Raw genomic sequence first — 15,330 nt, forward strand, 5'->3', positions numbered from 1 at the left:
AAGACTGTGACTGAACAGCCCAAGATTTGTGTGACAAATGGAGAGACATAAAATATCATAGAATCATAATCGTAGAATCATAGAATCAACCAGGTTGGAAGAGACCTCCAAGATCACCCAGTCCAACCTAGCGCCCAGCCCTAGCCAGTCAAACAGACCATGGCACTAAGTGCCTCAGCCAGGCTTTTCTTGAACACCTTCAGGCACAGCAACTCCACCACCTCCCTGGGCAGCCCATTCCAATGCCAATCACTCTCTCTGACAACAACTTCCTCCTAACATCCAGCCTAGACCTCCCCTGGCACAACCTGAGACTGTGTCCTTTTGTTCTGTTGCTGGTTGCCTTGGAGAAGAGGCCAACCCCCACCTGGCTACAACCTCCCTTCAGGTAGTTGTAGACAGCAATGAGGTCTCCCCTGAGCCTCCTCTTCTCCAGGCTGAAATGGTAGGAAGGTTCCAAGTTTTAGAATGATTAATGCTTTAGGTTGTTTTGCAATGGTGATAGTTGAAAGAAAATTAAACAATTATTCTTTGTAATTGTGCCACTTTGGAAAAGATGAGTTGGAAGATCACTGTATTGATAAGAGTTCAGATGGAGCATTTGTTTTAACTGGACATAAAACCAACCTTGTAAGAATCATAAACAGTAGCATCCAGCACTGAGAGTTTTTGTAAAGCTGACCAGCAGTCTCACTCTAATTAAATACCTGTTGCAGCTGTCACAGCTTTGGGCATCTTCTGAGCCAAACATGAAGAGCCAGCTGAAACCAGGCTGGCAAATGCACCACATTGTTCTTGTGAAACCTTCCGCATTGCCAAAGTGCTGAGAGTGATGGTAACAGTGGTAGTAATACTATTGATAAACATGTAACAGCTCCAGGCTATTGGGCAAGGATAGGTAATTGAAAATGTGTCTGCTGGGAAATCCCTTTGGAGAAGTTCCTTGCCATGCTGCTGCACACGCACAGTTGCATTCAGCATGCTGTCAGCCAGATGACATTTTACTATGAAAAGACACACTGAATTGCTGGCATGAAATGATTAGGATTTTATTAGATTTTCAGTTGGTTGCCAGCACAGTGAGCTCCGTGGGGCCGCACTGATGCTCAGAAACAGTGCAAGGATGTGCCTTGAACGCGGTTAGAACGTGGCGAGAGGCAGCAGGAGGTCTGCACTGGGCTGGGAGAGGAGAGAGCTCAGGGGTCAAAGCATTCCCAAAGCAGTGCCTACCAGAGGAAATTAAATTAGTGGAGCACACAGTGTGTCCTTAGCTTCCTGTAGCTTTTTAGCACCACACTTTGGTGACCTTGGCTGTTCATGTGCTGGGAACAGGCTCTCAGCCACTTTCAAGTAATTCTGGGAGAGAGTTCATAGGGCCTTCCGACTTCTTCATACAGCTATTTATAGACATGTGCAAGAATAGAAGGTGCATGGTGAGAGTCGTACGAGTCAGTCCCATTCTGGTACCCAATCACACTGAGCTAAATCGCCCTTGCCTTTCTGGCTCACACTGACTGCCTCGTGCTGTAAACCCAGCTCTTGTATGGTCCTGCTTTACAGGCAGATTGCAGCAGCCCTCTTTTACCCAGCACACACTCCACTGGAGCTAAGAAAGGTATCTCCTCAAGGCTGGGATATTCTGTCTGATGGGGACAGTGTGCAGGCAGACAGTTTAAATCCACGTTGTCAGGAAGGTAGGCAGGGGTCACTAGGAGCAGAGCTTCGATGGGATTACAAGCCCCTTTCACTTGGCCCACTTTTCTGTAGTCTCATGTTCTCTGTCACACAGAATTACACTGCATTTACCCAGTACAGGCTGCACCCAATACAGAGGCTTCATTTGCTTTTATATGATAAATTCAAATACAGAGGTCCTGCTGCTTTTGTAAGAATGTCACATTGTGATGGTTTGGGTGTTCCCTGCCCCCCTACACTTTGGAAATCACCCAGACTAGACTCAGCTGGCTCTGGAAATATGAGTGAAACTTATATTTACAGCTAGCACAATATACAAGCAGATCTTTACAGTATATACAGTTATAGACAGAAATAGACAAGGGAAAAGGTAATACAGAAACACAGCTCCCCTTCCAGAAACCTGAGTCCTCAGGAGGGGCTCTCAACCATGCCTTCGGTTTCCCCCTACCCCTCTCAACCTTACTCCAGTCCCAAGGAAGAATGGAGGTTCAGCCAGGGGCTTGGGAAGCAAAGTGGATTAGTCCAAAATGGAGAGTGAGGTTAGAGAGTAAGATGCAGCTCAGCCAGTTCCCCAGCAGCAGCCCAAGTGAGAGTGGTTATCTAATGTTTTTTTTTCTTGTTCCTATACATCTCAGCAGGCCTGTGAGTGAAGCAGACATCACCACTGTTTCCCTTTCACAGCCTGTAATCTAGTTCTTCTCACCAGAACATTCTAGCTAGCTTCAAGCTAGCACACACATAATAAAGACATTTCAGGGAATCCCCGTAGGTTTGAAAACCAATGACCAAATGCTGTGGTCACTGTGAAATTCAGGTGAAAAAAAAAAATGTTAACATAAATGGAGCTTTGTTAAAAAACAACCAACCAAACAAACAATTAAATTGCTGCATCTTAAAACCAACCAACCAAAAATCTATTTTAAACAACCCTCCTGCAACTCCTGTTTCAGTTCTTCAGTCACACACCCTTGTTCATTAGGATCAAATGAAGCTTCCTGGTGATTCAAATACATTCAGCATGTGATTAGTCAAACCACTTGAATCATGGTTCTCTGCTCCTTCTACCCCCATAGTAGCCTGTCTCAGTACTTGGCCATCTCAAAAGCATGTGCTCTGTAACGCTTTGGAGTCTAAAAGGTCTTAGTGTCAGGGAGCAAGGAGAGGCATCACGTAGATGGAAGTGAAAGGCATGTGTCAGCTCTGGTACCACAAGGTACATGTGCCAGTGGCATCACATCATGGGATCAGAGCTCAGGCTCTGGACCAGACAATCCTTAAAAGAGGTAAATATTTGACCTGAGGGTCAGAGTTAGCTGTGGATGCACCAACACTTCCCTATAATGGTTGGACTAGATCTTATTGTGACCTTATTGTGTCCTTCCAGTATCTGAAGGGGGCCTACAAAAAAGCTGGGGAGGGACTTTTTAGGATATCAGGTAGTGACAGGACTGGGGGGAATGGAGCAAAGCTGGAACTGGGTAGGTTCAGACTGGGTGTGAGGAGGAGGTTCTTCACCGTGAGAGTGGTGAGAGCCTGGAATGGGTTGCCCAGGGAGGTGGTTGAGGCCCCATCCCTGGAGGTGTTTAAGGCCAGGCTGGATGAGGCTGTGGGCAGCCTGATCTAGGGTAGGGTGTCCCTGCCTACCTCAGGGAGGTTGGAACTAGATGATCCTTGTGGTCCCTTCCAACCCTGACTGCTTCTGTGATTCTATGATTCTTGAAGGTCTCTTCCAACTGTAGTGATTCTGTGTGATTCTATCATGTACTCAGGCATGAGTTATGGACATATCAAACCCACCCACACAGTCCCTTTCCTAGCAGGGACTCTGTGTTGTCCTCCTGCTAGCAGCCTTAGGAAACCTCATAGACTGTCAGGTTTGTAGTATTTTGAGAAGATGAATTTCATGAAGCATTTTTCTCCACAAAAGAACTGTTAGATGAAGGAGATGGATGCTGTGGATGTCTTCACTCCACAGAGTGAGTGCAGAATTTCAGAAGGAGCTTTCAGAAAAGAATTTTCTTCCCCTGTACTCAGCACTGATCAGGGGAAGTGTCCAGTTCAGGGCCCCTCAATTCAAGAGAGATGTTGAGGTGCTGGAAGGTGTCCAGAGAAGGGCAACAAAGCTGATGAGGAGCCTGGAACACAAAGCCTATGAGGAGAGGCTGAGGGAGCTGGGGGTGTCTAGCCTGGAGAAGAGGAGGCTCAGGGGTGACCTCATTGCTGTCTACAACTACCTGAAGGGAGGCTATAGCCAGGTGGGGGGTGGCCTCTTCTCCCAGGCAACCAGCAACAGAACAAGGGGACACAGTCTCAAGTTGTGCCAGGGGAGGTCTAGGCTGGATGTTAGGAGGAAGTTGTTGTCAGAGAGAGTGATTGGCATTGGAATGGGCTGCCCAGGGAGGTGATGGAGGCACTGTCCCTGGAGGTGCTCAAGCAAAGCCTGGCTGAGGCACTTAGTGCCATGGTCTGTTTGACTGGCTAGGGCTGGGTGCTAGGTTGGACTGATGATCTTGGAGGTCTCTTTCAACCTGGTTGATTCTATGATTCTGTGATTCCATAGACGTGTGCTATGTTTTCTTCACTGAATTCAACTACTTTCATTATTCTTTTGGTCATAATTTGGACCATTCTTATTCTTTGATCTCTTCCTCTGATTTTGTTCTGTGTAAAATAGGATAACAAGATTTATTCTGATCTCAGTATGTGTTCAGTAACACAAATGTAGTGTAGTTGTGTTAGCAGCACCGATACGCATGACATATGCACACCTCTTATGTTACTGTTCCAGTGCTTGATGTGGTGTGACACTCCTGTGTTTTATTGAGCTTTAAATGACGACCAAATAGGTAACCTGTCGAGCAGATGTTTTCACTTGGAAATGCTTCATGTGATGACAGTATCTGTGGTGGTTTGGGTGTTCCCTGCCCCCCCCCCCCCCCCCCCCCCCCCCCGCTTTAGAAATCACCCAGACTAGACTCAGATGGCTCTGGGAATATGAATGGAGCTTATATTTACAGCTGGCACAATATACAAGCAGATATTTACATTATATACAGTTATAGACAGAAATAGACAAGGGAAAAGGGAATACAGAAACACAACAGCCCTCCCAGAAACCTGAGTCCCCAGGAGGGGCTCCCAACTGCCCTTCCACCTTCTCCCACCCCTCTCAACCTTACCCCAATCCCAAGGAAGAATGGAGGTTCGGCCAAGGCATTAGGAAGCAAAGTGGATTAGTCCAAAATGGAGAGTGAGGTTAGAGAGTAAGATGCAGCTCAGCCAGCAGCCGCAGTGAGAGTGGTATGCCAAGTGTCTTACCTATGTTTTTGACTTACATTTTTATACATCTCAGCAAGCCTATGAGGGAAGCAGACATCACTCTTGTTTTCGTTTCACAGCCTATGATCTAGCTCTTCTCACCAAAACATTGTATCACAGTATCACAGTATCATCAGGGTTGGAAGAGACCTCACAGATCATCAAGTCCAACCCTTTAGCACAGAACTCAAGGCTAGACCATGGCACCAAGTGCCACGTCCAACCTTGCCTTGAAGTGCCCCAGGGAATTGTAGCCTGCTTCAAACTAGCACCCAATGTCCTGTAAGCAAACAGTAAGTTTTTGTGTCTGCATTGGATCAGCATTGTAGGAACAACTAATTTTTGAATGCCTTCTCCTTCCATGATTGTTCCTTAGTGAGAGCTGAATAATGGCCATGATGCCAAAGGCACAGGTATTTGCGTAATCAGAAGAAAAAGCATATATTTAGCAAGGCTATTTCTGGTATTCTTCCAAAAAGTATCTTACAGGATATTCTTTAGACCAGGCAGACAGAGAAACAGGCTGAGTGCTCGGTCAGAGTGCAGTGGATGACAGGCTGGTGTGCGCTACTGCGGGATTATGATTCCAGGAACTCACTCCCCGGGTTAGCATCGCCGTTTACGCCTAGTCAGTGGGAAGAGGCAGTGTTGCTAGGCTGTCTGCAGACAACACACATGCACACACACACAACCCCCAGTGCAAATCTGGATGCTTTTTAGTCTGTGTTTGCTCGTGATTTGTCAGTGTCAGTGCTTCCCACACGCACACATCCAGGCGTGTCGCGTGGCGAGCTTTGGTGGTTGCTCTTCGCAGACTTTGTTGCTGTGAGTGGCCAGCTTCCCTGCTGACCGGGGCAGGAAATGTAAATGCAGGTTTGTACCTTGAGTACTGTGTTCACACCTTGAGTACTGTGTCCAGTTCTGGGCCCCTCAATTCAAGAAAGATGTTGAGGTGCTGGAACATGTCCAGAGAAGGGCAACAAAGCTGGTGAGGGGCCTGGAACACAAACCCTATGAGGAGAGGCTGAGGGAGCTGGGCCTGTTTAGCCTGGAGAAGAGGAGGCTCAGGGGTGGTGGAGGCACCGTCCCTGGGGGTCTTCAAGAAAAGACTGGATGAGGCACTTAGTGCCATGGTCTAGTTGACTGGATAGGGCTGGGTGCTAGGTTGGACTGGATGATCTTGGAGGTCTCTTCCAACCTGGTTGATTCTATGATTCTATGATTCTACACTTACAGCAGCAGCTAAGGAGTAGGAAACTTACCTCTCAGATACCATGTTGTTCCATTTCTTTATTTTATTTACCTGTGAAATGTCTTTGATGGTGTTTTATAGCTGCCCTGGCCAATATTCAGGCTTGGTGTCTCTTGTCCTTTGCTAACAGTGCTGACACATGAGCCAGCAGTGTGCCCAGGTGGCCAAGAGAGCCAGTGGCATCCTGGCCTGCATCAGGAATGGTGTGGCCAGCAGGAGCAGGGAGGTCATTCTGCCCCTGTACTCTGCACTGGTTAGACCTCACCTTGAGTCCTGTGTTCAGTTCTGGGCCCCCCAGTTTAGGAGGGACATTGAGATGCTTGAGCATGTCCAGAGAAGGGCAACGAGGCTGGGGAGAGGCCTTGAGCACAGCCCTACGAGGAGAGGCTGAGGGAGCTGGGATTGGTTAGCCTGGAGAAGAGGAGGCTCAGGGGAGACCTTATTGCTGTCTACAACTACCTGAGGGGAGGTTGTGGCCAGGAGGAGGTTGCTCTCTTCCCTCAGGTGGCCAGCACCAGAATGAGAGGACACAGCCTCAGGCTGCACCAGGGGAGATTTAGGCTGGAGGTGAGGAGAAAGTTCTTCACTGAGAGAGTCATTGGACACTGGAATGGGCTGCCCGGGGAGGTGGTGGAGTCGCCGTCCCTGGAGCTGTTCAAGGCAGGACTGGACGTGGCACTTGGTGCCATGGTCTGGCCTTGAGCTCTGTGGTAAAGGGTTGGACTTGATGATCTATGAGGTCTCTTCCAACCCTGATGATACTGTGATACTGTGACACACCAATGAACTTCCAGTCAGAGCAATGTCAGGCTTTATTTTCCCTGCTGTCTCTCCCTCCTCCAGTTCTGCCATACCCCTGGGGATTCCCTCATATCCTTCTCCAAGGAAGCCCATAATGTAGCAAGAAAGAAAATCCATAACAAAAGAGCATATGTATCTGCATGCACATGTTTATGTGTAAATTCTCTGGGGAGAAAGCATTCACAGGTCTCACTCCTGAATTACTCTCATTATAATAACCCATTTGATGTCAAAGTATGACAGATTATAAGCGCTTAAGGCTAGTCCCAGCTCAAGACAGATTTAAATAAAGTACTTCTGGTTATTGTGCAGGTCAGTGTGTTTAAATAACAACCCCTCAAATCATACTTTGACATTTAAAAGAGAGAGGAAATATTGTCATGCTGCAGACCTGGCACAGATAAGCACAGGGCAATTTGGTCAGTACACTGTGATTTGTGACTGCAGCCTAACACAGTCTTTTTCACAGTTTGTAATCAAGTAGCCACCTTAGCAGTGTGTCAGCATTAAGAAAAAAATGTTCCTTTTAAAATGTTTACACAAATTACTCCCCTGAGGTGCTGCAGTGCATTCGCTGCAAAACTGATGTAGGTTAAAGATCTGCAACAGAAATGGCAAATTACCATGGGCTTTTTTTTTGCCTTCCCAGCCAATTGCTCAGGTGGCCAAGTCACAGTAACAGGGTGAGTTTGCAGGTCCAGTGCCTAGGGCAGGATAACTGGGAGAGCCCAGTTTAGGAAGGACACTGAGATGCTTGAGCGTGTCCAGAGAAGGGCGACGAGGCTGGGGAGAGGCCTTGAGCACAGCCCTACGAGGAGAGGCTGAGGGAGCTGGGATTGGTTAGCCTGGAGAAGAGGAGGCTCAGGGGTGACCTTATTGCTGTCTACAACTACCTGAAGGGTGGTTGTGGCCAGGAGGAGGTTGCTCTCTTCTCTCAGGTGGCCAGCACCAGAACAAGAGCACACAGCCTCAGGCTGCGCCAGGGGAGATTTAGGCTGGAGGTGAGGAGAAAGTTCTTCCCTGAGAGAGTCATTGGACACTGGAATGGGCTGCCCGGGGAGGTGGTGGAGTCGTCGTCCCTGGGGCAGTTCAAGGCAAGGTTGGATGTGGCACTTGGTGCCATGGTCTAGCCTTGGGCACTGTGGTAAAGGGTTGGACTTGATGATCTGTGAGGTCTCTTCCAACCTTGGTGATACTGTGATACTGTGTGATACTGTGTGATACTGTTATGTGAGTGCTGTGGGAAGTGTCAGGAGGCACTGTGCAGAGGTGCCTAAATAACACTTGGCACAAGCTTGAGGCCGCTAGGATGGTGTGACTCAGTGGCAGCTCCTCCCTACCTGGGCTGTGTGGCTATCCAGGCTCCAGTCCTTGCAGCACTGCTCCTTTGGCGTCACCCCACTGGGCCATGCTGCTGGACTGAGGCTCACCCAGCTGCTGGCCAGAGTGGCAGCCTTGGAGCATGGTCCTGCCTTAACAGCAGAGTGTGCAAGCAGAGGAGCTGCAGGAAGACACATCTCTAATCACACCCTGCTTTTGAGGCTCACCTGTGAACCTCTTCCTTCCTTCATCCACACCTGGCTGAAGGCTCCATGTTCATGCTGAAAGGACCTTAATGTGTGTATATCCTGGAATTAGCAGCTCTCTGTATGTTCCTCTCTGTTTCTTCTCCTGCATCTGTTTGATCTCCTGGACCTAAAACACTCTGGCACTTAGGGAAGACACTTCCAACCCTTGTTGTTCATTCTTTATTTCCATCTGTTCTCCATTTCCATCTTTTCTGCCCCAAACAGTTCTAATCTGCAGTTCCTCTAGACTGTCTTGCCTCTGAAGCTTTCTGCTGTCCCTTACACATTTCCATGATCAGCTTGCCCCTGTGCTCATGCATAACGCAGGATTTCTCCAACCACTACATTTCCTAATGTGTTGTCTGTGTGCAGAAGTGTCAAGTGTTGGGATTTCCTTCATTCCCTGGAAGAGCAGCTGCATCTCACCATGCAGACATTTTTTCATTGTATTCAATAATATTAACTGTTTCTTTTCTTAATTTCTTCCAATTATTCATAATTACCACTTGTCACCCCTAAGAAACTCAGCCATTGCTGTTTATGTTGGGGACTGAGTGGCTGGAAAGCAGCCAGGAGGAAAGGGACCTGGGGATGCTGATAGATAGTAGGCTGAAGATGAGCCAGCAGTGTGCCCAGGGGCCAAGAGAGCCAATGGCATCCTGGCCTGCATCAGGAGCAGTGTGGCCAGTAGGACAAGGGAGGTTATTCTTCCCCTGTACTCAGCACTGATCAGGGGAAGTGTCCAGTTCTGTGCCCCTCAATTCAAGAGAGATGTTGAGGTGCTGGAGGGTGTCCAGAGAAGGGCAACGAAGCTGGTGAGGGGCCTGGAACACAAACCCTATGAGGAGAGGCTGAGGGAGCTGGGGGTGTGCAGCCTAGAGAAGAGGAGGCTCAGGGGTGACCTCATTGCTGTCTACAACTACCTGAAGGGAGGCTGTAGCCAGGTGGGGTTGGTCTCTTCTGCCAGGCAAGCAGCAACAGAACAAGGGGACACAGTCTCAAGTTGTGCTGGGGGAAGTCTAGGCTGGATGTTAGGAGGAAGTTGTTGCCAGAGAGAGTAATGGTCTGCCCAGGGAGGTGGTGGAGTCACTGTCCCTGGAGGTGTTGAAGCAAAGCCTGGCTGAGGCACTTAGTGCCATGGTCTGTTTGACTGGCTAGGGCTGGGTGCTAGGTTGGACTGGATGATGTTGGAGGTCTCTTCCAACCTGCTTGATTCTGATTCTATGTGGTAAATGCTGTAAAGCCACATACTTGACTGAGTTTGTTCTGCTCTAGAATTCGTAGCCAGTCAGTTCATTTTTACCATTAGATGTCACTGTGTGTACAGCTGAGTGTTTTTAAAAGACTTTTTTTTTTTAAACTTAACATCCCAGAAAAATGGAGGAGGGAATTGGGAGATGTAGGAGAGAGTCTGGTAGTCTGCTTTGACATAACTACTTAAATAGTATGTTGGATTTGCCTTTGCTAAAGACAGCACAGAAGGAAACGTAAGATTTTTGACTTAAATCCAGAACCAACAGATGATGCTGTGACCTTAAGCATATATAAATATGTTTAGCAGCTGCTGTGTAACATATTTATAAGTGTTTAGTGACCTGGAGGTTAATCAAAATGAGTTTGGTGATCTCAGCTCAGTTCTTAATGGACTCCACTTCATATTGTAGCTCTGATGCAGCACAATTTGTCACAGTTGGCAGCCTTTACTCAAAGGAGGCCCACTGCGGAGTGAGAATTAAAGGCTGAAGTAATACCTGATAATTTCTCCCTAAAGAAACTTTCCATTCCAAGCCATCATAGAACAGAGTATGTGGAGTAGCTTTGTGTTGCACACTGCACCCAGTCTCGGGATAAAATAACATTTACTCTTCAAAAGCCGTCGCCTTCAGCGGCACTGAATTGGCTCAGGCGTGCTGCAGTCACTGCTTTGGTAGGAGACTGGGCAAAGGCAAAGCTCTGCCAGGGAGGGCGCTGAGCCTTTTCACTTGCTGGGCTCTTTCCAGAGGTGGGGAGCTGTGTCTGTTCCAAGTGCAGCATTACATGGGAGGATGAAAGGGAAAGGTGTTGCCTTGCCAGATGAAATTCTGGAATTACCTTCCACCATTCAGGTCTTTCTGGGGGCAGAAGCCATTTTTTTAGGCTTCAGTTGTTTCCTTGCTGTCCTTGCCAAAGCTAGTATATTCCTTCTGTTTCATTTCCACTCTCCATCTAAACTGGAAATAGATCCCTGCTTTTTGATCAAAGTTTTCTATAGCAGTATGCTTTCATGAGCTAGAATTAAGCTTGACGTCCATAGCAGGTTACATGAAATGGATTGTACCTCGATTTGAGACAGTGAACAACCCCACAGCTTAGAAGGTAAATGTGCTGTAAGAAGTAATAGTACTGCAATATTAGTAAATAAGGACCAGTTCTGGCTTACCTGCAGCATGTATATCTCCTGTTGTGATGGTTTGGGTGTTCCCTCCCCCACACACACTTTGGAAATCACCCAGACTAGGCTCAGCCAGCTCTGGAAATATGAATGCAGCTTATATTTACAGCTGGCACAATATACAAGCAGATATTTACAGCATATACAGTTATAGACAGAAATAGACAAGGGAAAGGTAATACAGAAACACAACAGCCCTCCCAGAAACCTGAGTCCCCAGGAGGGGCTCTCAACCACCCCTGCACCTTCCTCCAGCCCCTCTCAACCTTACCCCAGTCCCAAGGAAGAATGGAGGTTCAGCCAGGGGGTTAGGAAGCAAAGTGGATTAGCCCAAAATGGAGAGTGAGGTTAGAGAGTAAGATGCAGCTCAGCCAGCAGCCCCAGCGAGATTGAATGCCCAGAGTGTTATCTAATGTTTTTATTTCTTGTTCCTATACTTCTCAGCAAGCCTGTGAGCAAAGTAGACATCACCCTTGTTTTCTTTCCACAGCCTGTAATCTAGTTCTTCTCACCAAAACATTCTAGCCTGCTTCAAACTAGCACACCTGTGTATTTTTAGAGCAAAAGAAGAACATTGGTGAGATAGACACTTCTGTCTTTTCCAGAATCCCAGGCTTACTCCATAAAAAAACCTTTCAAGATTGACTACTTCTTTCTCAAAGTGTAAAAGTGCACTTGCACACTTCCTTCATCTTGACTAGTAACTTAATCCAGTAATGGAAAGGATCTTGCCTATCCAGCATAGAAAGGACTTCTCGGTTAACTGCATGTGTTGAAATATAGCCATTTTCAGCTAAGAAGGGGGGGTTGTGTGTTTAAGATTCAGTATTTACATAAGAAAAGCTTGGTTGTGTGACTGAAATCTTGAAAAGCTGTTGCTAAATGGTCCTGCTCTCCTCTCTTCCCTTTGTAATTTTCCCTTGGAGCATTGCACCACTGCGCATTTTAAACCTTTTCCCTCTGCTACTAGTTGCAAGCTTCATCAGGGAAATGACATTGTATGGCAGTTGTCTCCTTCATATCAAAAGAAAGCCTTTGCCTCTTTGCAAGAGCGAAGGAAAGTTTGTCTTCAGAAAGCAAAGGACAAAACTGAATTGGAAAAAGATGCTTTGTTTAGATAACACGTTCTCTTTTGCTTTGAAGGAGCTCACAATGCGTCAAGAGAAATTAGACCAAATAGTGCTTTAATGGTCTTCCTCTGTACCTCCTGAAAAAAGGAATCCCTTTCTACCAATTGCATTTAGAACCTTTGGAGAAAGCAAGAAGCCATTAAAGTCGTTGAGAGTTGTTGATGTGGGGCTCGTCTGTTTTGTTTGAATGATACAATATATATCATATAATGAAAAGCAGAATCTATACCCAAACTGCCATCTTGCTACCAGTATGTGCAGCTTTTCCTGCCTTTAGGATAAAATGAAGTGCCTTGGGGTTTGTGAGGAAAAAAATACCTGGCAAGCACCAAAGCTATGTACAGGAGATGTCCTTTCTTGTCTCTTTCATTTGGATAAACTTCCAGGGGATATATTGAAGAAACAGGTCAGAGTTTTCTATTTTCCTGTGTGGGCTATGAATGTCCATAAGTATATTTTTACATGTGTTCTTACATATATATATTATGGAAAAAGGGGAAGGAGGCAGACAGAGAGCTATGATTGTGTATGTATATATCCATATCATATGTGCAGTCTTCAGTTATACCAAGAAAAGGCAGATAATTGTATTATGCATCAGAAGAAGAAAAGTTCATTCTTTTCAGTTGGATCATAGAATCAACCAGGTTGGAAGAGACCTCCAAGATCAGCCAGTCCAACCTAGCACCCAGCCCTATCCAGTCAACCAGACCATGGCACTAAGTGCCTCATCCATTCTTTAGTGTGTTATCCAGTCTTTAAATCATGCATTACATTGGGTTATTCTGCTTACTTGGGTTGTATTATTCTTTTCCTTGTGCCTCAGTTTATCTAGTTTGATAAATGAAGTACAACCTGTACTTAGATACATTTTAAAACTTAAGAGTAGATGAAGGCTTACCCTTCAAAAATATTTGGTCTGAAGATCTTCACATCTGAAGATGTGGATTATTAAATAAGAGCTCCATTCAGGGCAGTTTTTCAACTGAACCTAAGCCTTACTTAGGAAAAGCATTATACAGGTACCTGATTAATTTTCAGAGCAAAACCAGTTCTGCTGAGGGTTCCTGTTTCAACATAGTGTAATATGTGTGTGGTCTTTGTAAAGACTGGGCACAGATGGCATGTACAAAAGATGAACATCGTATTCAGTGTGGTAGCATCAGCTACAGAAACCTGAACCAGATTCCATGGTACCCATCTTTCTTCTGGTCATCTCACTGCTTTTGAAGCTGCAGCAGGCAAGGATTTCAATTACAGAGTCAAACCTGCTATGCACTGGCATTTTTGTGCCAATGCTAGGTTCTGGTTTTGACTTCTGATCGCATTGCTGCCTACTCCTAGAATAAATAGTGAATTGTGTTTTCTTACCCATTGGTTGTGATATGTGAGAATGTTGTAGATGTGTCTTCGGTCCGATTCCGCCTCAGACGCACAGGAGCTAATTGGAGGCTAATGCAAAGCTCCCTGTGTGGGCAGAATGAGCTGATCGCCTGCCTTCTCCTTAGCTGTTCTCCAACAGCAGGAGATGTACTCTGTGACAAGCCACAGCACCTTCAGGAGCGAGGTACACAGTGAGATATTATGTGTGTGCTCTGTCTTCTTGTAGGCAAGGCAATTTTCCTGCCATGAATCAGAGTGGAATTATGGGATCCAGCTCCCCCTACACTCAGCCGATGAACAACAGCTCTGGCTTGATGAACCCACAGGCTCCTCCCTACAGCATGGCACCTAACATGGTGAACAGTTCAACAGGTAATGGTGGGTAACCTTTCAGCAGTGCCTTTCCTCCACTAATCTACTTAACAATTACCAACCCTGGGCTAAGGGCAGAGGGGCAGCCTTCTTCATTTGATTGATCCCTGATGGGTAGTTTGGAGTGATTCGAAGCTAGGCTAAGCTTCACAATTTTGTACAGTAGGTCATACATTTTTCATGAGGTCCTTTTGCACAGCATGTAGATGAGTACAATGTTTTGAACAGTTCCAGCAACACCTTGGACTCAGTTTGACGTAGGTGTTGACTAGTAAGTGTATGAATATTTGTGTGTATGTGTCTGCAAGAGAGGGAAGGAGAAAAACCTCATCTTTAAAGAGGCTGCCATTACTTTTCAGTGTCTTACTTCCTAAGATTGCAATTTCATATATATATAATGTGGTACTTGTTTAAGAAAGAGATGTGCACTTGCTCTGATGCTGTAAGTTGAACACTTAAAAGACCTACTCTGTTCTGAAAACACAGGTCCTATTTACTGTTCCTAAAATCCATATAATCATACACAGGGTTTCTTCATTTACTGATTAAAATATCAACCTATGAATTTAATCACAGCTTCCTTTTATATATTTAAACCCAAAAAAAGGCATATTCAGTGTAGCCAGTGGATTTATCCTTCACGTCATGGTTTGTCAACTCAGAATGATTTGCAGCTTTGTGTGTGACAGAAGACAGAGGTGAATGTAGTTTGCTGCAAACATTTTACAGTCCACATTCGGCTCCAACTCTGAACGATTATCCTCCATCAAGATAATACTTTAGTAAAGATCAGTTCTTTGATTGGGGTGGGTTTGGATGGAGTTCCAATGACCCTGAAGTGAAACTTCCAAAGTACTTATTCCGCTCATGGAGTTTCTGTGCATGCTTTACCGATTACATTAACCATTTTTGGAAGGTTGGGGTGGGACTTTCTCTGAAAACTGGACAAATTCTGCTGTGATGATTCGATGCTGCTCCTTGGCTGCTTTTGGTGCTTTTCTTTAAAGAGGTCTGCCACTTAAGTAGTACCTTATCATGAGCCTGTGTTTCACAATGTTCCTTTTTGCCCTGCTTAGCCTATATCACTCCTTCACCCTTTTCCTCCTTCTCTGTCTTTCTGCCCTGCCAATTTTCTATGTCCCCAGTGCAAGGGCAGAAAATGGCCACGTGAGATTCTAGTGTCTATTGTATTTGCTGTTTGGCCTTTTTTCCTCTATAGAGGAGCTCCTGAGACAATTAAGAGTGTGTTTATTTTTCAAGAATATTACATTAGTGTTTTGGTTAGCAGAAGAAACAGAAAGGAAGCTGTTACTCAGTTGATTTTTTAAAGGAAAGCAGAAAGAAAAGAAGAGCTTTTTCAGACTTGGCTTGGAAGCC

At 45.9% G+C, this 15,330-nt stretch overlaps 1 protein-coding gene across 1 annotated transcript in view; it reads left to right on the top strand.

The window, feature by feature from the left end:
* The window catches only part of ARID1B (AT-rich interaction domain 1B), a 362,844-nt gene that overhangs the window by 300,334 nt on the left and 47,180 nt on the right, over positions 1–15,330 (top strand). The window contains exon 9 of the mRNA XM_064169371.1: positions 13,808–13,953. Coding sequence (XP_064025441.1) covers positions 13,808–13,953 — 146 coding nt within the window. The remainder of the gene's footprint in view (positions 1–13,807; positions 13,954–15,330) is intronic.

This window comes from Pogoniulus pusillus, chromosome 31 (genome assembly GCF_015220805.1).
Source record: "Pogoniulus pusillus isolate bPogPus1 chromosome 31, bPogPus1.pri, whole genome shotgun sequence".
Taxonomy (NCBI): Eukaryota; Metazoa; Chordata; class Aves; order Piciformes; family Lybiidae; genus Pogoniulus; species Pogoniulus pusillus.